We start from the raw sequence: 24,986 nt of genomic DNA on the forward strand, positions 1-24,986 counted from the left end.
TATTCGATGCGGTACCAGCTGGTGGTAGCAGAGGAAGGCCTCCTCTGCGTTGGAAAGATCCGGTGGAGAAGGACTTGGCTTCACTTGGTGTGTTCAATTGGCGCCGGTTAGCACGAGAAAGAAACGACTGGCGCGCTTTGTTAAACTCGGCCAAAACCGCGTAAGCAATCATCGCGCCAATCAAGCAGAAGAAGTGCAGGTGTTTAACTGTTTCCAGTTGGACGTTGGAAAATACGATTACTTGCTCCTAATAGTTGAAACTAACTAAAGTTTGCCCTGGCTATATAAAATTCGTTTAGGCACGTCATAAACCATTTCTATAGCCGTTAAGGGTATGTTGCCCTCCTTTGAATTAAAATTCGCCAACTTATTTAATTTCTGATCTTTTCATTTTTTATTTATGTCATAACATATGTTTTGCATTTTTCATCATAATATTTTGTTCACACCCGCAGAAGAATAACAACGGTTCATATGTATATGCGTACATATGTGCATATGTATAATATTAACAGTTCCATTTTCCTATTTAATTTTAAAGAAATTTGTGTAGGTAAGTATGGGCCCAGAGGCGGGTGGATAGAAGTTGTTTACTCTATTATTGGTTTTATTATAATAAAATATGCATACAACATTTGGCGAATAATGCACCATATCTTGGGTCTGATGTGTTTTATTATTTTCGTATAGTTTTGCTTTACTGACAGTGTTGGTAGTTGTTACTTCGATTTGTTTAATTCGATTTTGTTTAAATATTTTCTAGATGTATGTATGTAGATGTACATAAATTAAATAGTTTTATGCTTATTTTTGAGTTGATGCCTACCACTAAAACTGACACTTAAATAATTCACTATTGCAGGTATGTGAGCACTCATGTGTGTATATTGGTAAATATGTATGTACCATATAGTTGGGCATAATCGGATAAATTGTGCCATATTTAGTTGCAGCGGTGGGTATGCGCGCCTCAAAATCCTTTTTTAAAGTCTGCACAAGACGTTCATATCAATGATAACAAACAAATTGCTATTAAATTTTAATAATTTAATATGTATGCATGTGTGTATATTGTACATAGAAGCAATGCATGCACGCACGTTTACATTTACACTTTTTTGCACTTCAAAGCTAGATAATACAACTCGTTTTAGCGCGAGGCTCAAATGAAAGCTCAACATACTACATTTGTATATGTATATACAAGGTGGTGCAAAATTAATCATCCCATTTTGTTTTTTAAAGACATTATTAAATAAAAAAATGATTTTGAGTGATGGAAATCTCTATTTTGACCTTTACGCGCTCCATTACTTGTCTGTCTCTATGCTGCAGCTGTCTAGTTCACAAGTGTCAAATATGATTTTGCAAAAATTATAAATCTTCCGTTAGGCACAACCTTGTATATTGTTTTAATTTCGCTACAACTTTTTTCTATGCCTTCCAACTAATGCAACTACGAGCACAATTTAATATCAGTTATTTCGTTTTCAACATTACAGCAAACTTAATCAAGAAAAATAATAATAATAATTATAATAATAATAATACAATGACAGCCATAAACCCACACGGGTATGAGGCTAAATTAAGAGCATTTACAGATAAATAGAAAATAAAAGAAATACATAAAACTCTACTAAAGCAAGAGCCTATAAACGTTATGTAGAACTAAATGTTTTTTTTTTCAAGTTTGCGCAACAATTAAATTTTGGTTTGTTCAATATTTAATTTTAGTGTGCCTGCACCTGAGTATATGTTAACAACTTTCAAGTACTATACTTTTTTCACAGTACGGAGCGAGCATATGTATATGCAATAAATTTAAAAACTTTGTGTGAATGTTATGATAATATGCAATAATAATTTAAATCATAAAAATGAAGCACTTTGCGGTTGCCGCAAAGCAACAAAATGTATTCATATGCGTTTAAGATTTACTTTGTGTTTATTTGTTCATGAATATGTTACTCCAATTTTCGCGCATTCGGTAGCTTTTACTTTAATGCAACTGGCGTACGTTTGATGCGTGTAGCTTGTGCGTGTTGGTCGCCTGCTACAATACTGGACTTCTAGTGTAGCCAATATTTAAGCTACTGCATCGGTAGCACATTCCTCTTCGACTGTAATGTACATACCCTCCTCCTCGTAGGCAGAGTCATGTTTTGCTAGGATTCTCAAGAGTGGTCGCAATTTAAGCCACCACTGTGTCTTCGGGATGCGTTGCCTATGAAAATGAAAAAAAAAAAATGTTTTAATTAATTATATTGTATAATAACTAGGGTTGGTTGAGTAAAAAATTGTACAGTTAATTATGCGACTGACCAAGAGTTTTATCGCTCAAAACTATTATCACTTGCATATTTTTAAAAAGAACGTTTCAAGACTAGTTTCATTCTATTCATGCATAATATTGTTGCTGAAAACTTTTTAAAGAATATTTTTTTCATTAAAAATAAATTAAGTTCAAATGGCGACTATAAAAAATACAAAAATTGGGACATTTTTCAGTGCGTACTATTAGAATAACGGTATTGATTTCAATTGTGGTCGGAGCAAATACTGGGAAAATACTTAACAAATCATTTTAGTCAGAACTTTTTATGTCTAATTAATCAAAATTAAAATGATTTGACTAATTACCGGCTAGATTAATTTGACGCTTAATTACTCGAATAATTTGACTTTTGATTAAGTTTTTTAAATATTTAATAGTCAATTAATCACACTCCACTAATCGTAACCGAAACGTAATCTTAAAAAACATTCAAGCTATAAATTGAGAATGTCAGCAATGTGCTTAGGTTAGGTTAGGTTAGATTGAGTGGCTGTCATCCGACACACTTAGACCTGAATAAAGCCATTGTAAAATCACTAGAGTTCATTCTTTATACACCTGAATCTTCTCTAAACCAACCTTTGGATTTAATATATTTTGTTAATTTCGGCAACCCTATTTGAAAGACATCTTCATTGCTGTCAAGAAGGGCAAGTTCGAGCGTGGAAAGCCTTTTTCTGTATAGAGCAATGCATGTACACAGGAGATGTTCCACTGTTTCCTCTTCTTCGGTATCTTGACAGCTTCGACAAAAGTCGTTATGTGGTACCCCCTATTTGCATGACTTCCAATTAGACAATGCGCAGTTAGTACCCCTATCGTATTTCTCATATCCTGTCCCCTAAGACTCAGTAGCGATTTTGTGCTGTGGTTCCATTCTGGCTAAGTTTGCCTGCTTATTTGGCTAAAAGGTGATAGCCTCTAACGGGCATTAGCACCATTGATATTTATATATAATTGGCGCCTACTCCCTTTTTGGGTATTTGGCCGAGCTCATCGTACTATTTGTGGTGTGCGTACTGATGTCGTTTCACAAATGGAGGGACCTACAGTTTCACACCGACTCCGAACGGTAGATATTTTTTCTTATGAGGAGCTTTTTCATGGCAAAAATACACTCGGGGGTTTGCCATTGCCCGCCTTTTTCTTCATTTTGGTCTTTCACCGAGATTCGAACTTAGGTTCTCTCTGAATCCCGATTGGTAGTTACGCACCAACCCATTCGGCTACGGCGGCTGTGCCTATCTATTAATAATTTGCACGTAGCTAAGGGAATCGGTATTAGTACATTATCTGGGTGAATATTTCGTGTTGTACCTTCCCTTGAAAACTCATCTGCTTTGCAATTACCTTCTATTATTTCTATAGCCTGGCACCCAGATCTAGTTTGTTTCAAAATATTCGCATAATAATTTTTGGCATTCAACCACCGTTTTTGACGAGTGTTTTACTGACTCTAGCGGTTTCAGAGTTGCCTGGCTATCCGAGTAGACATATACTTCCCTCATAGTTAGAGATCTCTTCTTTAAGAGCAATAAGCCCTCTCTTATGGCGATAACTCTTGCCTGAAAGACAAGTTCTCTGAGGTTCAATGTTGACTTGGCAGCTAGTTGCTTACACTATAAGTCAGTTGGAAATAAAATACGGAATCAAAATATAATATTCTTACTAAGGATTTACAATAAATTGCCTTATGCCAGCACCTTGCGAACTGCTCCACCAGATAATACCATAACTTTAAATTTGTATATTATTTTCCCACCAATTATCTCTTCTTTGCATTTGCGACGCTAAGTCTTACATAAGTGTTTCATGCTACCGAATGGTAGTCACGCACAAACCCATTCCGGTATGACGGACGTAGATTTGCGATTGCCTGCCGAGGGGCGACCGATATTTTAAAAAACCCCCATAAAACACCAACTGCCAACCAACATACGACATAAAATTGTGAAAAATTATCAAGACGCTCACCACAAATCGGAGGAGGAGCTCGACACCAAACACCCAACAAAGGGTGTATGCGCCATTTATATAAAATTGTACTCACTCAAAGTTAGTTTCACCGATCAAATCCGCCAAAGGTGTGAAACGGTACTGACGACGTACAATACCGAGCAGACAGGCTGAATCGGTGCTTTCACAGCGTACAGTGCCATCCGGTTTAGTATTGTTCTTGATTTGCGTATTCAGCCATTCAACGCACTTGGCAGCCATCTTAGTGCCCATATTACGGTCGAAAGGTGTAGGTGAACCACCCTGTTGCATATGACCTACACAGAAAAACAAAAAACATATGAGATAGACTGTACAAAATATTATATTTCACACATTTCACTTACCCAAAATATTCATACGACATGAGAATAGTCCCTTGCCTTCTTCTGAGTAAAGGCGGTGTATAAAATCAGTATTATAGTTTTCAGAGGCCTTTTCATTGCGCAAAATCAAACCACGCTGTACTCCTTCAGCCATTTTCGAAGCCATATGATAAACATCTTGTTGCAAATCTTTAATGGAGAATTTCTCTTCATAAATGTATGCAGCATCAGCGCCACCAGCTAAACCGGCCAAAGTGGCCAAGTAGCCACAATAGCCACCCATTGTCTCAATCACAAAGACACGGCGTTTTGTGCCTTGTGCCGACTGGCGTATGCGATCACAAATCTCAGTAATCTCATTTAGACCAGTATCGCAACCGAGCGAGAATTCAGTACCAGGAACATTATTCGAGATAGTCGATGGTACAACCACCATCGGGATACAAAATTCAGGATAGTTGGGACGTTGATCGGAAATCTGGCCACATGCATGGTAGGCCTCAAAACCACCAATAACAAGCAAACCTTGGATTTTGAATTCCTTGAGACGAGCGGCGATCTCCTTAAATTTGCCCTCGGGTAGTGTGCGCTTGGTGCCGAGGAAAGCACCACCTTGGCCAACCCAACCGGTTACGTCGGACCTAAAAATGTGGAAAATATACAGATTGAAATATTTCCAAATTTATATAATAATTTTGGCTACTCACCAGCCCATTTCTTTGATATTGCCGGCAATAAGACCCTCAATGCCGTCATGTACGCCAAATACAGTGTCACCACGGTAAATGCAGTTACGCACAAAGCTACGCACGGCAGCGTTCATGCCACATGCGGGTGCACCAATGTGCATAACAGCCATGCGATAACCCTCCTAATAGTTCAACAAAAATATAAAAGTAGTATTGCAATTACTTATACTCGACGCTGATTTTTCCATACGCTACATACCTTTGCGTTCTCAACCTTTGGGGGCTTTAGACGCGTCAACATCTTGTACGTTTCCAAATTGCGTTCGAAAGAGCGTCCACGCAATTTCACAGCCAATTCCCAATTCTTCTCCGCCATCGCTTGGGCGACTTCCTTAGTACGTTCAACGCACTCCATCAGCGGCACGCGCACTGCTTGATTGCCATCCAATGAGACAACACACGGCACCGAATCGGGCGTGGCTTCCATAAGTGCCAGCGTAGCTTCAGCGCCCATACGACAACCCTGGGGGAAAGGATTATTTATTAAGTACAAATAAAGTAGAAAGTGCGTGTTTTATAGCTACCCACCAAAACACGGTCAAAAGCGCTGGGGTTTCCTCCGCGCTGCACGTGACCCAGCACAGTAATGCGAGTGTCCTGCTGCAGCTTGTCGACGACCACCTTTTTCACATCCTCGGCGGTGATGGGGTTGCCCTCACGATCGATGGCACCCTCAGCAACGATAATAATATTCAAACGCTGGCCAGCATTACGCTCCTGCGTGACGGAAATAAGCACGATAAAGTTAGAAGAAAAAGTTTCAGTTAGTGGGCGCATTTCACAAATCAGCGACATTTTTTCCAACAAATATTCTACAATTCGTATACGAATAAATGTATGAATTTAGTGGTCCTTTATTTTTGGTCGATTTATGCGCTTCTTATAAGAAAGCATTCAACTGATTATGGATTAAACAAGAAATTGTTATTATTATTTAGCATTTTTAATTTTGCAGCATTTCATATAAATCGACCAACACTAAAGAGCAGTGATAAAATTTTATTTTGATCAAAGTACTGTGTTAATTTTTTTAATGGCAATAGAAAGTGAGTGCGAAATGATTTGATGATCAAAGGGAAATTAACAGAAATCATAAAAAATACAGTTAAAGCTATTGAATGTGATTGATTGATTGATGTTGGCGAGAATGACATTTGAAAAAGGTGATTTTAATGAATCGAAGTAAATATATTTATAATAGCAAAGAAAATATGTAACAGATATGTATGTATGTATTTACAAAATGAACCAAGGAATGATTGTTGCTTTATAAAGAAATAGAAATTAGCGAGAGTGAAGAAGCGAGAGCGAATGTAGAGAGATGGGGACAGCACATGTTTTTGTATTTTTCATTGGAATTTTTTCTGTGATGTGAAACTTTTAAATAATTTAGAATTTTGTTTAATTTCAAGTCTTAAGACCTATTACAAAAAACAATAAGCAACATAAAAATAACCAAAAACCCAGTTTTTCTACACACAAAATATATAAACACAGTCTACGGACAAAGAAGTACCTTTGGCACTGCAATGATTTCAGTGGACGCGTTCATTTTTTATTTTTTTTAATTTTAGTATTGTTAGACGTTATTCGAGACAATACCCGAAACCAACGAAAAAACACAAAAGGTAATTAATAATAACGGTGTTGTTGTTGAACAATAAATTAGTCCTTGTTATACTTTTTGGCAGTTGTTCAATTTACGCACCAGCAAAACCCGTACCAAGCAGAAAATAAAAATATTTTACAAAAGCTTATAAACAATTGCTAACAAATAACCGCAAAACCATAAGAGAAAAAATAAATTAAGCTTCCAAATTGAAACTGCACTCTGACCTGCAGTATTTTTTTGCATATTTTATCGGGCCAATTAACGGCGACCGGCTCCTCGGGTATAAATATGAAATCTGCCTCGCTAGCTAAAGCCGCCGAAATGGCTAAATAACTAAATATACAGAATTATAAAAACAAATAATGAGAAGTTGAACAAATAAAAGCAAATAATAACGGTACTAATAATATTTATAAAAAATATTAAATATATTTATAAGTGCAAATTTTTGGGTAAAATTTCAAGCGCAGGTATACGGACTTAACATAGCTTAGGACTTAACATAGCTCAGTTCACAATTAGCGTTATAAATTGATGAGATGGAAAAGAGCAAATAATTTTTCTTTCTCTAAATTCTCATACGAGTAAAATAACCTAAAAATATTTTATAAATTCTCATAATTTATTTTAAAATATGTATTGCTTTTTGTGAGCTGAGCCTGAAACACTGTAGCAGATGAATTGAGTTATTGCGTACCAAGGCGCATTCATTAAAGGTGGTGGCAGCTAGACCAACAACAATGTTTGTCCGTCTAATTGTTACGGCACAATAATGACAAAGAGGAAAACAAATAATGAATCCCCTTGTTTCTTTCTGGGCTGACAGCCACATGGACACGGCGAACAAAAAAACAAAAACAAATCAGCTCATTTGCCGATACCACCTTCAAAAGATTCGCCTTGATGCGTACTATAACAAAGAATTGATTTTAAAAATTTTGAAATTTAATAAAAAATAGGTATATTAAAAATTGTTATCAATTCATCCTTTGCAGCGTCTTGGTGCTGAAACAAAACAAATCGGTGGGGGGAGCATAATTGTAGTGGAAAATAATATAAGGAAATCGGGTGTAAAGGAGTACAGGAGCAGAACAGCAGGATACCAGGTTGGACAACTTACGGTGCTTCAAACATTGGCACTAGTTTTTAGATAGCAGGCACGAAAATGTTCATAACATTAAGTCGCTAAACGGGAATAAGTGGGAAGTGCTGCAGCAGGGGTGGATATGAAGGTGAAATGCAATGTTAATAATAAAAAATATTTAAAAATTAGATATTTATGTATTAGAAATTAGCAAAAACACACAAACTTTGTCTGTCGCCGGTCAAACAAGTCTTCGAATGGGCACAGGAGGTAGAAAATTAGACAAAAAAGAAATAATGTATGAAAAAGGGATATATTAGCAACCACAAAATTGGTGCAAATGATCGAAATGTGTGCAAAAAACAATAAATGTTTATGTGGATGAAGACGCCCTAGTTTATTTGAATGAATAAATCAAATATTGCATATCATGAGAACCAGAAAATCAGCAAAAGCACAGCACCCTCTTCGTTTATTATAAAAAACTATATAATATAATATAATATATAATATTATATATAATTGCTTTACTATTGTCAGTCTAAAAAATTCCTTTGAAAACTTGAACGAGCGAGATTCTATATAATAAAACAATGGAGTTTCTGACTGCTGTAAATGCGTGTATCTATGCATGTAAATTAGAATAGTGGAATAGTTCAAACAAAATGGGTTTACTCTTAATAACACAAGGGCTGAAAAGTCCCGGTTTTTTTTCGAAATTAGCTTTATTCATCAACGAAATTTCCATCAAGAACTGCGTAATCAGTTCAGCGCCGCTCAAACATTTTACTACCACTTTTGTAGAACGATTTATACTTTGCCTCAAAATAGGCCTCAGTTTCAGCGATGACTTCTTCATTCGAGCGAAATTTCTTAAATTTTTTTTTTAGGTTTGCGAAGAGCCAGCAATCGCTGGGAGCCAAATCTGGTGAATGCGGTGGATGTGAGAGCAATTCGAAGCTCAATTCATGCAGTTTTGCCATTGTTTTGAATCATCAATTTTTGGTCAACAGTGAGCAAACGCGGCACCCACTTTGAACAGAGTTTTTTCATAATCAAGTGCTGCAATATAAAGCCAGCACGTTCTTTTGATATCTTTACAATGCCAGCTAGATCATGCATCTTCACTCTTCGATCATTCAAAACGTTTTTGTGGATTTTTTGATGTTTTCTGTTGTTACCGCCTCATTTGGACGACCACAGCGTTATGCATCATTGGTGTCTCTGCGATCACATTTGACGTCAACAAACCATCGTTTTATTGTTGTTCTGATGGAGCAAAATCCCATAACGCTTTTAAAACCATTGCTCGCCTCAAATATATTTTTTCCATCAAGAAGCAGTGTAAAATTAAAACACGAAATTCCTTTTGATCCATTGTTTTAAAGTAGCATGGCTCTTAGCTCAATAACTCACGAACTAAATAATAGAATATCATGAAATTTTAGCAGCTGTCTTTTTAAAGTTAGTACTAACTAAAAAATAGGTGAATGCAATAAAACTAGTGCCATCTATGTGTTAGGTCCGGGACTTTCAGCCCATGAGTTAATATATTCGAGGCAACGACACATTTCAAATAATTTATTAATAATAAACCAATTTATTCGTTCTTGCTTATATAGGGTGATCAATTAAGAGGAGTTTTTTTCATTTGCGTTTTTTTTACAGATCGCGCGCGAGTTGTGGCAAACTGTCATCGTGGATTTGTTGAACAGCGTTTGGCATTTCATCATGGAAAGACTCACACCGCAACAACGTCTACAAATTGTTCAACTGAATTATGAAAATCAGAGTTCTGTGCCATCCAGCTCGTGAAACAATGACTTTATTGAGAAGTCATTTCGGAGAGCAGCTGATTTCACGTTTAGGACCTGTGAGTTGGCCACCAAGATCTTGTGATATCACACCTTTGGACTTTTTTCTTTGGGGATTCGGGAAGTCCAAGGTCTATGCTGATAAACCAGCTACGATTGAAGCTCTGGAAGCCAACATTACGCGTGTTATTCACGACATACCAGTCGAATGATTGAAAATTGGACCTTCAGAATGGACCACCTTAAGCGTAGTTGCGGCCAACATTTGAATGAAGTCATATTCAAAAAGTAAATGTCAAAGAATGTCCTTTCAAATGATAAATAAAGGTTTTGAACATAATTTACATTTTTTTTTTTTTTTTAACTATTGAAAAAAGCACCTCATGATTGATCACCCTATACATGTCGACTTTATCTGCTTTCAATTAACACCACTATTCTTATGTTTGCTTATAATAATTCAAAAATGCATACTCTATTTTTATTCCACTTTAAAGCTGCTATTTTGGTTTCCACAAATACATCTTTTGACTAAAAAGCAGGGTATGATGTTCGTTTTAAACTGAAGTATGGGCAAAGCAAGGAATGGCAAACCTTGAAAAAGCTCCTCTTAAAAACCATTTGCCTCTCGGAGTCGGCTTAAAACTGTAGGTGCCTCCAATTGTGGAACAACATCAAGAAGCACTTCACAAATAGGAGGAGCGCGGCCATACACCGAACAGAAGTGTACACGCCAATTATTTATTTATTTTTTTATAGGCAAAGCGGTGCTAATTAATCTCGTCATCAATATCCAGATTCATAACTAGTCTTTAGGACTATAAATCCTGTAGCAGAAAGTATGTCATACAATAAGGCAACAGTTACCGGATGGTTCAAACTGAATCATTTGTTATTATTACACAAAAAGCCTTTTCGCAATTCCAAATGATGACTTTCAACTAATAAATGAAATACCGAACGAAACGTGTCACTTTGAGCTCAAACATTCCTGGAAATATTGCAAACTTATTTGGAAGTTGAGTGATGTGTACCCAAACTGTGTGTTGCCGGTTTCCTTAATAAACAAATTGGCGCATATGAGGGAGGAAAGCGCACGCGCCAAAGTCGAGAAGCATTTAGGTGTGGAGAATTGAGGTAGATGGGGAAAAACTCTTGAGAATTAGATGATGGAAATGCTTACTCTTTAGGACAAAACCATAATATACCAAAAGAAGGGTACTTTTTCCATCATTTTATTTATATTTGGCCCACCCTTGTATGGATAGCAGAGTGGAATAAAAAGCAGAAATCGCTACAAAAATTCTTTAAAACAATCCAGACAATTCTTTACTGCCTTCGCTCAAAAACACTGCGCTTCTGAATAATTCAATAATAATAACAATACAATTAGACTCAACACATTTGTTTGTTCCCTTTTGAAAGTGGCAAATACAAAAAAACAACCGGTATACTAACTCCAATAACAAACTTTTCAAACAATAACTACTTGCATAACCTGCATGTATGCATAGTGTAAAATATAAATTTATCGAAGAAGGTGCATTAGGTATTAAAACTATAAAATCAAACCGGGAAAATTAGACCAAAAAACAGAATTTTGAATTTGTCTTTGCAATAGCGCCTGCAACATTCTACAATGAATGAGAATTTGCCTTCTAAATATATATTTTATGTATGTACAATTGAATGTGTTTAACTTTTCATGTTGCTTTAATATATTTTTATTTTTATTTTTGCTTATTTTTTCTTGCCTGCGACAATTGCTGACATAATCTATCGGGCCAATCTGCTCTTGGGGGATTTTCAGGTATGAAAATATAATCAGCCTCGCTGGAAAGACCGGCTACAAGTGCCAAATAGCTGTAAAAAGAAAAATTCACGCACCATGACAAACAACAACAACAGCAAACAAAAACATTCACTTTTTCACATTGTAGACATTTCAATATTTTGGAAAACGCGCTTCAAGTATTTTTTAATGATTTTTTTTTTTTTTTTTTTTTTGAGGCACTCTTAATTTTTATAAATAATACTTAAAAATACGAAAAGCACATTATACTAATAATAACAAGTATTTTTGAGGGTCCAGTAAATCATTTGAATTCACAAATTAACTTCCTAAATTTGCGACATATTCACGGAACACATCGTCTCAACATCATTCCATCCGATAACATAATTACAAAAGGCGGCAGTACAGTTGAGTGGTATAATTAAATTGTTGTTAATTAGTTATTAATCAGTTTCAAGACAAAAACTCAATTTGGTAAGCAGGTACAATATACATATATCTTTGTCCCTTAACACAATATCTAACCAATTAAGTTCCAATCGTATTCAGACTCGAGGGCACCAATATATGTACGAGAACACTTGTGTGCGTGTACAACTTACACTACATTCGAACGCTCTTATACTCATTCGGCCTAAAGCGCGCCGGATCAGCATTTTAAACCAACAAACAAAAAAAGCATTAAACTAAACTAGAACTAAATTTTAATTAAAGCTTTCCAAGAACTATATTAATAGTATGGGAAATAGTTCATTCTTATACTTGTTTGTGTGGTCATGCTGAACCAATTGAAGCGCTTAAAATATACAAAATCGATCAATATTTTCAATTGCTCTCCAATAAACAACTCAAAAATTGGCAACAATATACAGGATGTGAAAAAAAATTAATCTAAAATGTCAAATGGCATATATGAAAAATGTCTTATTTGGCTTGCCTGTATAAGCTTATTGCATAGACGTTCGGGCCAGTCGAATGGTGGCGGCGATTCAGGGCAAAATACATAATCAGCTTCGGAAATAATACCAGTAACTACAGGCAAATAACTGTGTTTAGAAGGAAATCGTAAATCAATTAAGGGTAGTGTAGTCAATTAATAGTAATTAGAAATTCGAGATAAGTATTTCCAGCCAAATTCGTATTTTTCGTATTCGGTGTTTTTTGTTTTTGGACCTTGCCAATTGGTAGTGATAAACTTACTAAAGCATGTTAGGCTTTGCACTTTATTTGTTATTTTAATCATACTTCAAAAATTAAAAGATATGATATAAAAAATCTTGCTACAACTTACCCACAATGACGACCCATCACCTCCATTATGAAAGTACGTTGATGAGAATAGGCAGTACTCACAATGGCATCGATAGCTTCAATGATACGATGCAAAGCCGAATCGGTACCGATGGTCATGTCAGTGCCGCAAAAGTCGTTATCAATGGAGCCCACCTAATAGAGAAAAGTGAAAAAAGGATTTTTAATATGTAATCAGAAACTCAAAATAGAAAAATAATTTATTATATTATTTCATTTTATGAAATTATAAAAAAAAATTTTATATTCTTACTCAAACCACACTCACCATGCCCACAATATGCAATACATCGAACTTTTTACGTTGCTCTGGTGTGATTTTCTTTGCCTCCAGCAACTCATCCAACAAACCAGACCATTCAGTACGGAAGCAATTTGCACCAGTAAGTGACCCATCACCACCGATCACCACCAGATTGGAGATACCTTTTATATAAAAAAAAATCAAATAAAATTGAAATACAATAATATAAAAACTTTCTAAATACCTTTCTGAATCAAATTGTATGCAGCCTTAAGGCGACCGGCACGTTCGCGAAATTCTGCACAACGTGCCGAGCCAATTACTGTACCACCACGATGGATGATCGATGAAACCGAGGCCCAATTGGCTTCGACGATGTTATCACCACCATCAACCATACCCTGGTAGCCTTCTCGAATGAAGTAAGCCTAGAAAAGTGTAAGGATATTACAATTATTCATAAGTAGTAAAGGGTGTTTTTTTTAGAGGTTAGGTTTTCAAGATGAAATAAAACGTATATAATTTAATGTTATGGCCAAGAATTTAGCTTTATTATAAAGATACGGGTTTGCCATTATGTTTTAAAAATGATTTCGGGCAAGTGGCCGCCGCGGCTGGCTCGAATAAATTCCAGCCGAGAGTCCCAATTTTCGACCACTTTTTGCAGCAATTGGGGCCGTATGTCAGCAATAACGCGCCGAATATTCTCTTCCAAGACGTCAATCGTCTCGGGCTAATCTGCGTAGACAAGCGACTTCACATAGCCCCACAAGAAATAGTCCAGCGGTGTTATATCGCACAATCTTGGAGGTCACGCCACAGGTCCACGGCGCGAGATAATGCGCTCACCAAAAGTTTCCTTCAATAAATCGATTGTTGCGTTGGCTGTATGGCATGTAGCGCCGTCTTGTTGGAACCAAAGGTCGTCCACATCAACATCGTCCAATTCAGGCACGAAAAAGTCATTAATCATGGCTCTATAGCGCTCTCCATTGACTGTAACATTATGGCCGGCTTCATTTTTAAAGAAATATGGACCAATGATTCCCTCTGCCCATAGAGCACACCAAACAGTGACTTTTTGAGGATGTAACGGCGTCTCAGCAATGGCTTGTGGATTATGTTCACTCCAAATGCGACAATTTTGCTTATTGACATACCCATTCAACCAAAAGTGAGCTTCATCGCTGAACAAAATTTTCTTCGATGCGTCGCGCGAACCGAACCATTATTTTCGTAATAAATTTGCACGATTTGCAAACGTTGTTCAGGTGTAAGTCTATTCATTATGAAATGGCAAACCAAACTGAGCATAAATCAAGTGACAGCTGTCAAAAAGACCATCTACGAAAAAAGTAGTGCCAACTTGAAAACCTAACCTCTAAAAAAAACACCCTTTATAATTTCTAATAGTACAGTTTCTCATAAATGTAGTAAGAATATGTATGTATAAACTAAGATGCTTGAGATCCCAGTTAACCACCCACCGCGTCTGTATTCTGTTAAAAAAGATAAATAAAAGGTACTCTGTTGCCTGGTTGGCCTGTGGCACTAATAAACTACAAAAATGGCGTAAATGAAAACTGTTAAAGGAAGAACGATTTTGTATCAGGCACCCTTATCTATTCGATAAAAGCTTGAAAGACCAGAGAAAAGGCTATGCGTAATCAAGTTGTGCTGAAAATTGAATGTACGTCCCGATCACGAATTTATTGTCGCACCCACCGTCTACGACTGTCGTTCCCACAACAGTCGGTTCTACGTTACCGGAACGACCCGGCCAAGGACTGTCACTTCAGCAGCATTCCTCATATATGTATGGGGAATGTTTATGCTGCTACAACAACAACAACCATAAATTCTAATAAAAACATCTTTCGCTTCAATAAGCATTAATTTTATAATATTTTTCACAACTGCCAAAAACCTTTTTATACACAACGAAATATATTTCAATTTTTTTTTTTGTTCATATGCGGCAATACTTTCATGGTGGCAGCACAATTCGTTTTATACGTCACGTCAGTGAAAAGCGTTGCCGCAACGGACGCAAAGGACCTATTGTGCTGACAGTCCTATTCTATCCGGTCATGGTGTGTGACTCCAGCTGCATTCCGCGTACATTTATGGGAATGTTTATGCTGCTACAACAACAACAACAACAAAAACAACCCCAAGTAAGCAGCAAAATTTGTGAAAAATTGGCTTTCTAAAGAAAAAATTTCAATTCTGGTTTGTCCAGCACAAATCCTCGCCCTTAAGCTCTTTGAAATTCTGCGGCACGATATTAAGGTTACAGCTGGCCAAAAAAGTTTAAAATATCAATGAACTATGAACAGAGAGAGTGGAACTTAAATATATTCCTTTGGAAGGATGCCAAAAGTTAATAGAAAATTGATCTCGTAGGTGTGAAGCAGTTTTAAAAACAATGGATACTCAACAAAATAAAATAATAATCAGATAAATAATTAAACAAACAAACTTAACCAATTTGAAATATTATATATATATATATATATGTATATATATATATTTTTTTTTTGTTGCGGCAGACCATTCAAAATGTGATAAATTCCGATTTTTGGCACGCCTTATAAATGTAGATTATGAATTATCGTTTATTTTTAATTTTTTTTATAATACTGCTATAAAAGAATGGATTTGTGCAAAAATAACTGGTTTATTAGGTCATCTAGTAAAGGTAATCATCGTTATACGTCATTGTGAGGAGGTGCGCTATATCTTTGTTCATAGCTGTACGAGTATGTACAATCATATGGTGCATAAGTAGCTACCTCAGGTATTTCACGCTTCAATTTTTCGAAACGTGTCTATCTAATCTTAACCAACTTAAAAAAAATTACAAACCCAAAATCATATATATAAATATTTAATGGGAGCGTGTCATTATTCTGTATTACAAAATTCTGGGTGACACAATTCTGTAAATTGCAAAAAAATTCTGCTTTTTAAATTCTGCTTTTTCAAAATTCTGCTTTTTAAAATTCTGCTTTCTAAAATTCTGCTTTTTCAAAATTCTGCATGTTTAATGCGAAAAATTCTGCTTTATTCAAGTTTTGTGATTTTCGTCGCACAAGAAGTAACAAAATAAACATTTATTCCATAAATATACATAAGTATGTGTTTAAGCGATAACAATATTTTAGTTTAGCCAATTACATTTAGTGTGACTTAGTTCATTTCTTTTCTTAATAATCCTTCGCAGCGGTTCGTTTTTTAGAAGAGTTCTACGCAAAAATACTGTGGATTGCGTAGCCGGAGTTGGACTGATGAGGGTTATTTTTTTGAAGCGCGGCCGAAGGCCGCCCACGCGAAAAAAGTTCTACGCAAAAATACTGTGGATTCTATCGAAACTGAAGAAAAAATTATTATTATTATTATTATTATTTTTTATTTAATATCTCGAATAATAATAAAAAATAATAATAATAATAAATTAAATAATTACATTACCTCTTTAACATTGTTAACATTATATTTTAATACAGAATTTTGTAATACAGAATTTTGAAAGCAGAATTTTAGAAAGCAGAATTTTAAAAAAGCAGAATTTTAAAAAAGCAGAATTTTAAAAAGCAGAATTTTAAAAAGCAGAATTTTGTTTTTAGAATTTTGTACATACAGAATTTCGACACCAACCCATATTTAATCACAATATATCTTAATTAAATAAATTGTAATGTAAAATGAAACATGTAGCCTACTACAACTAAACAAAAAACAAACGCGTAAGAAAAAAAACATGAGTTCCCAAAAAAATATTTAGCTATGTATTCCAGACTTACTTGAATGTGTAGAACTCTACATTAAATTACCTGTTTAACAAATCGATTTACAAATAAAATAGAAGCCAATACAAAAACCTGAAGAACATTTTAAAGTCAAACTAATTTTAATGCTAAATAAAGTCTGATTGAATCAAAATGTTAAAAGCTATCAAAAACAATTAGCGTTGTTTGCCGTACCAAAGGTCATCCTATTGGCAGTGACTAATTATACGAATACCAAAAGTTTCAGATAGAAAGACCGAAATAAACGCTCAACAAAAACAAAGTCAAAACGATTTAAAAATTTCCGCGCATCTTAGCAATGCTGATATGATACAATCTTAACAAAACAAAATAGTACATCGAAAGAATAATAATAGTGACGCCTTTTGCCGTCAAATCTAGTATGTTTGAATGGACATTGATGTGTACATAACAAGTAGATTAAATTCGTGCATTTTGCTTTAAACAATAATTTAAATTTCACTTTTATCTGAGTCTATTATCAAAGCGTTTGCCCTAGTGTAAATATTTATTACGTAGCCAGACAGACAACACACCTGAGGAAAATGCTTTGTCGTTGCACTAGCGAATGAAATTCGTGTATGCATTACAATGAAGATAAACTAGATACACATAAGTACATACATATTCGTGCATACCTATATAAATTTGCATTTTCGTAAGTTTTTATACATGTATGTATAAAGCTTTTACTAAAAATAAACCCAATGCCATGGTTATGCATTCAAGTTACTTATCGCCAGCCGACACTTCAAATATAATCAGCAAAATTCAGATAACATACTTCAAAAAAAATCAAAATATATCTTTGTTGCTACAAAAGCCGACATCCAATAAGCGAGCCCTTAACTTAGGCCCACCGCCCATTCCAGCCCCTTTTCATATACGGATCATCTACGACCAATACATACCTTGCATCCTAAGTAGATGGCCATGCGTACGCAAGCACGCACTGCAGCATTCATGCCCTGCGAGTCGCCACCACTAGTGAAGACGGCAAGGCCCTTACCCTTATGGGAGCCACGCTCAATGAATCGTTGTCTTAGTTCGTTTGGCATTTTTGCGATTCTTACTTTGCGGCAAGCGTAATCCAATAAACAATGAAAGAAATTTATTTGATAACTTCACACACACAATACTATTATAAAGAGCGTTTCACTTTGAGTATTTTAAATCGTCTTTCAATTTCAACGGTCTATTTATTTCACTTGAAAATTGCGTATGAGTCGAGGTTTGAGAATGGTCCACTACTATTAGTACTCTTTAGCACCGTTTGCATCCGCCGCTCTATCAACCGTTCGGTTGTAGTGATGTGTATAGATGTGGAAGCACGTACGCTGGTGTATGTCTTTTACGTGTACGCGTACTCGAACTTCTTCACTTTGATTCACTCAACACAGCAATTATGAAAAATTATCCAAAATTCGCGAAATTTTGACAGAGTAAAAAAGTTAAATTCTCTTTTTGTATGTCCGCTCAGCAACACCAAGGTGACACACTTTGACGTTTCAAGGTGACCTTTATCGATTGAAGCACTGCATAAGTGACATTTCTTCATAGGGTAATACAGTGCGAATATGGTAAGCACATCAAATAAAACTACTTTCAACAAATCATGTGATAAAAGCTATATATATATACATAAACCTATATGTGGGGTTCTGCATTACTTAAGTAACTTGCAATAGGTGAATTTTCATTGCAAATATATTAGTAAATAAAAAGTTGCCACGAAAATATGTAGCCTTTGAGTGTACAAAAAATACGAATTCACCCTATGAATAGTTGACAATCAGCTGTTTGCACTCTATCAACTACATTACCGGTCAACTCAGTGCTAACCGTTGTACAGATCCATTTGTGTTTTGTGGAATGCTGCTAACACAAGCAATTACAAAATGTTATGGAATTTAAATAATAGCCGCGTTTTTTCGCGCATATGCATCGTATGAAGTCAGAAACATGCAGTTTTACATGCGATTATGAAATAATTGCGAATAAGTCGGAGCTTCGAAGTTTGGTAATGTAGTTTATATGGGCTTTTTGTAAACTGCTTTATCGACCCTTAATATCAAATGGAATGTCCACACAGCAGATTTACGTTGAATTCTAAAAACAATTAAGATATACATATGCGTCAATAGATATTTTTAAATTAATTAAGAACTTTTCTTAACGCTTATATTTTTCAATGCGTAATTTACTTCAATAAATATTGTTTTAATATATGTTGAGCAGTGATGTCAAAAGTTTTTCCGGATTCTAAACCATTGATGCAGGCACACGGCTATTAAAATGGGCAACCGATTAGTCAAAGTTTATGGATGTTACTCGTCTCGAACCCCAACCTAGTTTACATATCTTAAAGTACCCGGAACACATAAATCTTTTCATTGCATATAAAAAAAAAAATGTATTTTCCGGCGCGTTCATCAACTTCCGGCTCAAAGCAACTCTGTAGCATTCATTTGTAGCAGCGAGTAAGGTTCGAATTTAATTCAATATCCGTTTTGAAGGTATTACAAATTTTCCCCGAATCCATTTTTTTACTGCAAAATCTCTATTTCAACAAACCTTGCAAAAATATTATTTTTTTGATTTTTCCATTCAAATTTGCGGTGGATATATAACAAAATAGAAAAATTTAAATTTTTGTATGGTATGAATGGCTTTCTATTTGCAGTTTAATAACTTTAAAGTAAAAGCATTTTTTATGGTGGTACAAGATGAAGTCCAAAATAAACAAGACTGAGCTAAAATAGAAACGACTGGAGCTTTGTTCTGATTCTTCGGGTTTATTTATTCAAAATAGTACCTTCTGGCCTCGATACACTGTTTTGCGCAATTTAAAGCTTTTCGAAAGAGTGTTTTCGGTCATTGACCGGAATGTCCTTCAGGATGTCGGGACAAGCCTTTTGGATGACCTCTACGTTCGCAAAAGGTTTTCATACAAGCCATACAAGCCATATCAGGCAAATAGGGTGAGTGATTGTTGGTTAAAATGCTATTTCTACTCAAAAAATGAGTCACAAGAGTGGATCGATGAGATGGTGTGGCATTCAGGGCGAGTTCGACGAATGCGGTGCAACAAACGGTTCAAAACGCCAAGATAGAAAATTGCATTGACGGTTTGGCCCATTGGCACGAACTTCTTGTGGACAATTCCCTTCAATGAGAATCGACGTGATTTTTAACTTGCCCATTTTTGACTTGATTTTCGACTAGCGATTTTTTGTGTGGTGCCTCAGCTGGGGCCTTCCATTCGGCACTTTGACGCTTAGTTCCCACGACAGTCGATTCTACGTAACCGGAACGACCCGGATTTATATCCGGCCAAGGACTGTCACTTCAGCAGCATTCCCCGTAGTTAAATATGAGGTATGTTTATGCTGCTACAACAATAACAACAACAACATTAAATTTCATAAAAAAAGAAACATCGTATCAATAAGTCTAAAAAACGACGTAAAAATTTAGATATTTCTCAATAAAAAGAATTATTATAGCTAAGAAATATATATTAAAAATATTTATTATTGTAAATTTTCCAAGTCACAGATATGTATTATTTTGCATTTTTTTTTTCTATAATTTTAATGTTACTATAAAACTTCTAATTTGGCATAACGACCCACATAAAGACCAAGCCTCACACCATCACTGCCTGTCAAGCTCACGCCAAGGGTGCCTGTCAATAAGAAGTAAAGTGTTTTCACTTGTATTTTTGTACAATGAGTGTGACAGACGGTTGTTACGCGGATTAGTGAGCAGATGATTTGCTCTTTGGATAGTTTTGTCAGTAAAAGATGAATCGCAGGCAACAAAAACGGGTTAGCCAAGGTTGACAGAACTCAATTTGCCTTAGATATTAGCTGCCTTGATACTAAGAAATAATTAGTTATTAAATAAAATCTTACATCCAGTCTTTCTTGTTCTTCTTTTTAAAAGTTTATTTAGTTTACATTCACAAAAGATTGCAGCTGTCATTTTTCGGCAATGTTGTCATCAGAAATTCCGCTTAAATTATAAGAATTAAGTCTAGTTGTCAATCGACATTAGTTGCCCTTCATTCCAGAGATAATTCCGAATTATGTCGTTAATCCCGTCTGTCTAGGCTATTATGGTTAGGACCACGGTTAATGGTTACGGCGCTGTGATACAGGGTTTGATTGAAAAGTAATGAGCCTTGTTTTTTTTAAGCAGATTTATTAAACCTTTTGGCTTATACAACTAATATTCTTCAAAATAGAACCCTTGAGCGTCAATACACCGCTGGTAGCGGTCCTTCCACTGCAGGAAACATTTTTTAAACTCATCCGCCGGAATCGCGTTCAATTCGGCTGTCACAGTTTTTTGGATGGCCTCGAGAGTCGAAACGCCTCTTCAGCTTTCTTTTCAGGCGCGGGAACAAGAAGAAGTCCGGAGGGGACAGCTCTGGGCTGTAGGGAAGGTGGGGAAGCACCGGAACCCCCATCTTGGCCAATGCAGAGGAAGGCGGTGTGCGCCGGCGCATAGTCGTTGACGAGGTCGGACCGAACCCGGGCGACGCGGTTTTTCAGCCGAAGAAGCACTTCTTTGTAAAATGCCGCGTTTACAGTGCTTCCTGGAAGTACAAACTGTTTAGCTTTACGCAAAATTTGATCGAGTAACCTTGCTCCAACGATCGCTGCATTTTCGCCACTGCAAAATCCTAACACACTCTTAAAGCAACTTTCACGCGCGGAGCGATGTTGACTGCACCGCTGTTGCCAGCGAACTGGGACCGGTTTCTAGTGGAAGGGGAAGGTCCAACGATCATTTTCCTCACCAGCCGATTCGGTTAATCGCTTGGCAGACGCTCCGCGCGGGAAGCCTCATTATTTTTTAATCAAACCCTGTATGGCCCTCTAATTTAACTCTCCGTTGGACACCCTTTTTAAAACCTTCGGTTGGGCACGCGGGTCTGACCTTTTTTCGTCCTGTTCGAGGATCCTTTTTAAAAGGTTACATCCATAAATCGATAAAAAATTAAATTTTAAGAAGCCCAAGTCGTTAGCTATACTCGTAACAGAAATATCTTAAGTTCACGTGCAAAGTCGAAAAAGTCAGTCCAGTACAGGCCAGATCCAGGTGCCGAATAGATGGGCACCCTTAGCGGCCGAAAAGCCCCGCTACGAGAACATAGTACTTATAAGATAGAAAACGGAAGGCCCCAATACGGGGGCATGAAAAGAATTCAGTTTTCATTTCATTTGTTTATCATCGCTGTAGTTTTCTTTAACAAATATTGAAACTTTGTGCATCCCTGGTTTGTTGATCAAATCAAATTATTATTATTTATAGGAGATATATACAATATAACCCTAACTTAATTAGCACACTGGCTACTAGGGCTTTCAGTGCCCATCAAATTATAAACCAAGTAAATAATCGAATTCATATCTAAATAAATCAGTTTAAATGTTCAGTTGAAGTTTTCATCTATAAATTTTTAGAATTTCGCCTAATTTTCCGTCGTCTTATGGGCGAGTATTATAAAAAGCGTTTTTCGGCCATTAACCCTTTCGATCCGAACAGAACCTATGTGTCCCGGTATATGTTCGAGGATAAAATACTAATCGGGACATATAAGTCCCATTCAAAAACACTGACGAGACATATATGTCCCAGCCCCTCCCACCACCCCTTTTTACCCGATTCAAATCTTTAAGTGATGGAATGTTTTTTCCCCCCCTATTGTAACGATTGAAAACGTAAAACAAGTTCCCTTTACCGCAGCGGCTTTTCGGATCGAAAGCGTTAAGGGTTAAGCCATAACAATTTTTAAATCGTTCGCAAACTCCTTCCCTAACTTACTGGAAAAAAAACTAAATAATTCTAATTGAGGTTTCGTGTGGATGTGAGCCACCTTCCACCAAAAATACGGCACCATTACCTAGGTTTTACTAATTTGAATTGAAACGCACAGTTGACCTTGTGTTTTAAATTATCTTTTATTGTTTTTTTTTATAATTAAGAAACTGTAATTTCAATAAACTTAAATATTTCAATCTTCGCCTCCATGTGTTTCTGTTTTAATGTTTTTTTTTTATTTTCAGTTTTAGTTTTTGTTGTGTTATAATTATTTGTTTACGCTTGCTTGTTTTTATATTTTTCTTTTGCTTTTTGGTCTTGCATTTTTGCATTGTCTTGGAAAAATTCTGCATTTATAGTCCACATTTACTTGTATGTATGTATTTCAATATGTGGCATATAAATTTAAGCGCATTCCAAAATTGCTTCTTTTACTCCGGTCTTGTTGTCTTTTTTACATACACAAAATCTATGTTTCATTTTTGCTGGACAGTAATTTTTTATATCATAATAATATAATTGTTGCCTTCATTATATGCCATATGAAAGAAGTTATGCTTGAATTAAAATTTGAATAATTAGCGCATTTCGGTTAGTTTGCTCTGTGTATTACTTAGCGCACCCATTACGGCATATCAATGCAGTGAATGCGTGGTAATACTCGTACATACATAACTGGTTCTTTCCTTACTTTACCTTACTATCGGGGTCGTTTGGAATAAAAAAGGGATCTTAGATTTTACATACATACTTCTTTGTTTTTGTTTTTGCTTTTGTTTTTGTTTTTCTGCTTGTGTTACTTATGTTTTTGTTTTTGATTCTTTTTGTTTTGTGTTATGCAAAAATTAATTTATTATTATTATGTATAATCCGCATATGTTGAAGATTGGGAAGCGATATATGTATTCATAGTTTTTTGTTTTTCCTTTTCTTTTTAGTACTAAATTTAGTTTATAGGTATTAGTACAATATGATGTAATTTATTATGAATTTAATAGCTGCATCGAATTAAATATTGATCTCAAGATTAGTTTCGTTCAAACGGTTTACATATGCAGGGATACAATTACGAAACAGGGGTTTGAGTAAGGGGATTCCGGTTTGAAGTCGTTAAGGAACTACCATATTGCAGCATCGCTGGTTTTCGTTTTTGAAGTATGCGCTTCAGAATGGCGAACAAGTTGTGAAATGCAAATGCTGAAGAGGTAAGGAGTGGCTTGCATGGATATGGAAATCGTTTTCATGCGCCAAGCATCAGGGCAGGACACAGCGTGAACCACTGGAGCACACATCTACACATGCAAAACATTTAGAAAGCTTCAAAAATGGAAACGAGCACGTCGAGTAATAAAAATTTGCAACATTCAGAGCTTTAGAGTGTGTTTTTTTGTTTTGTTTTTAAATTTATACCAACTATGTAAACGTATGTATGTATGTTGTACACGCATTTGAGCAACTATTACTTACCAAAGAACAAAGTTGTGGTAATATGTTAGAGAAGAGTGTCGTAAACACAATCGTACACATGCATTTAAACGTACATAATTTATGCAAAATTCGCTAACTATTTAAACATTGACGGTCAAGTATTTTAGTAACTTCTGGGACATGCCTGCACAAAACGAGAACTTCGATAGCTCGAAAAAGTTTGCGCTTTATTTCAATTATTTCGACTTTCGAATTATTCGTTGAGTCATGCGTGCGCACATACAACTCGTGGGCAAATCGAAAAAATTGTCTCATTCTCACGCCGACTCCGCATGCCGTAATCTGTTTTGCCGCTTGCGTTGCCAAATTGTTCTGCATAGATGACCTGTGCTGTACCTAAGCACCGCTCGCTGGGTCTGAACTACATGCACTGTGTACCGGACAACCGAATACGTAACAAGCAGCCCACATATACATGCGCGTGCACTCCTTAGGGCATTCTTTCTCTATGCCCTCGTTCTCTTACACGATGAGCTTCGTATCTAAGCTCAACACTTGCCGCTTGCCGTAAAAAAAAACTGAGTCTCACAAACTGCAGCTGAAACCATTAGCTATCTGATTATCTACCTACATATAAGCCAGTAGT

At 36.0% G+C, this 24,986-nt stretch overlaps 1 protein-coding gene across 3 annotated transcripts; it reads right to left on the reverse strand.

Annotated features, from left to right (window-relative positions):
- Positions 1-582: 582 nt before the first annotated feature.
- LOC129243614 (ATP-dependent 6-phosphofructokinase) lies at positions 583-18,591 on the reverse strand. Of its 3 annotated transcripts, none has more exons than XM_054880767.1 (11): positions 17,992-18,591; positions 13,513-13,696; positions 13,293-13,450; positions 13,005-13,159; positions 7,245-7,353; positions 5,937-6,125; positions 5,608-5,871; positions 5,367-5,530; positions 4,681-5,300; positions 4,389-4,611; positions 583-2,227 (listed from the first exon to the last, which is right to left on the reverse strand). In XM_054880767.1, the coding sequence occupies exons 1-11, from the start codon at positions 18,136-18,138 to the stop codon at positions 2,089-2,091; spliced, it is 2,352 nt and encodes a 783-aa protein (XP_054736742.1). In that variant the 5' UTR covers positions 18,139-18,591; the 3' UTR covers positions 583-2,088. The 3 variants fall into 3 exon arrangements, with proteins under 3 accessions (XP_054736742.1, XP_054736743.1, XP_054736739.1); XM_054880768.1 differs by lacking the exon at positions 7,245-7,353 and adding an exon at positions 11,673-11,781; XM_054880764.1 differs by lacking the exon at positions 7,245-7,353 and adding an exon at positions 12,651-12,759.
- Positions 18,592-24,986: the final 6,395 nt, after the last annotated feature.

The sequence above is a fragment of the Anastrepha obliqua genome, chromosome 4 (assembly GCF_027943255.1).
Source record: "Anastrepha obliqua isolate idAnaObli1 chromosome 4, idAnaObli1_1.0, whole genome shotgun sequence".
In the NCBI taxonomy this organism is placed as follows: domain Eukaryota; kingdom Metazoa; phylum Arthropoda; class Insecta; order Diptera; family Tephritidae; genus Anastrepha; species Anastrepha obliqua.

Bases quoted from the DNA above. Each gene is read 5' to 3' on its own strand.
- LOC129243614 (XM_054880767.1), bottom strand. From the start codon at position 18,138: ATGCCAAACGAACTAAGACAACGATTCATTGAGCGTGGCTCCCATAAG. The intron at 5,301-5,366 runs GTGAGTAGCCAA...CCACATTTTTAG, and splicing joins AATATCAAAGAAATGGGCTG to GTCCGACGTAACCGGTTGGG. The intron at 4,612-4,680 runs GTAAGTGAAATG...TTTTCTGTGTAG, and splicing joins ATGTCGTATGAATATTTTGG to GTCATATGCAACAGGGTGGT.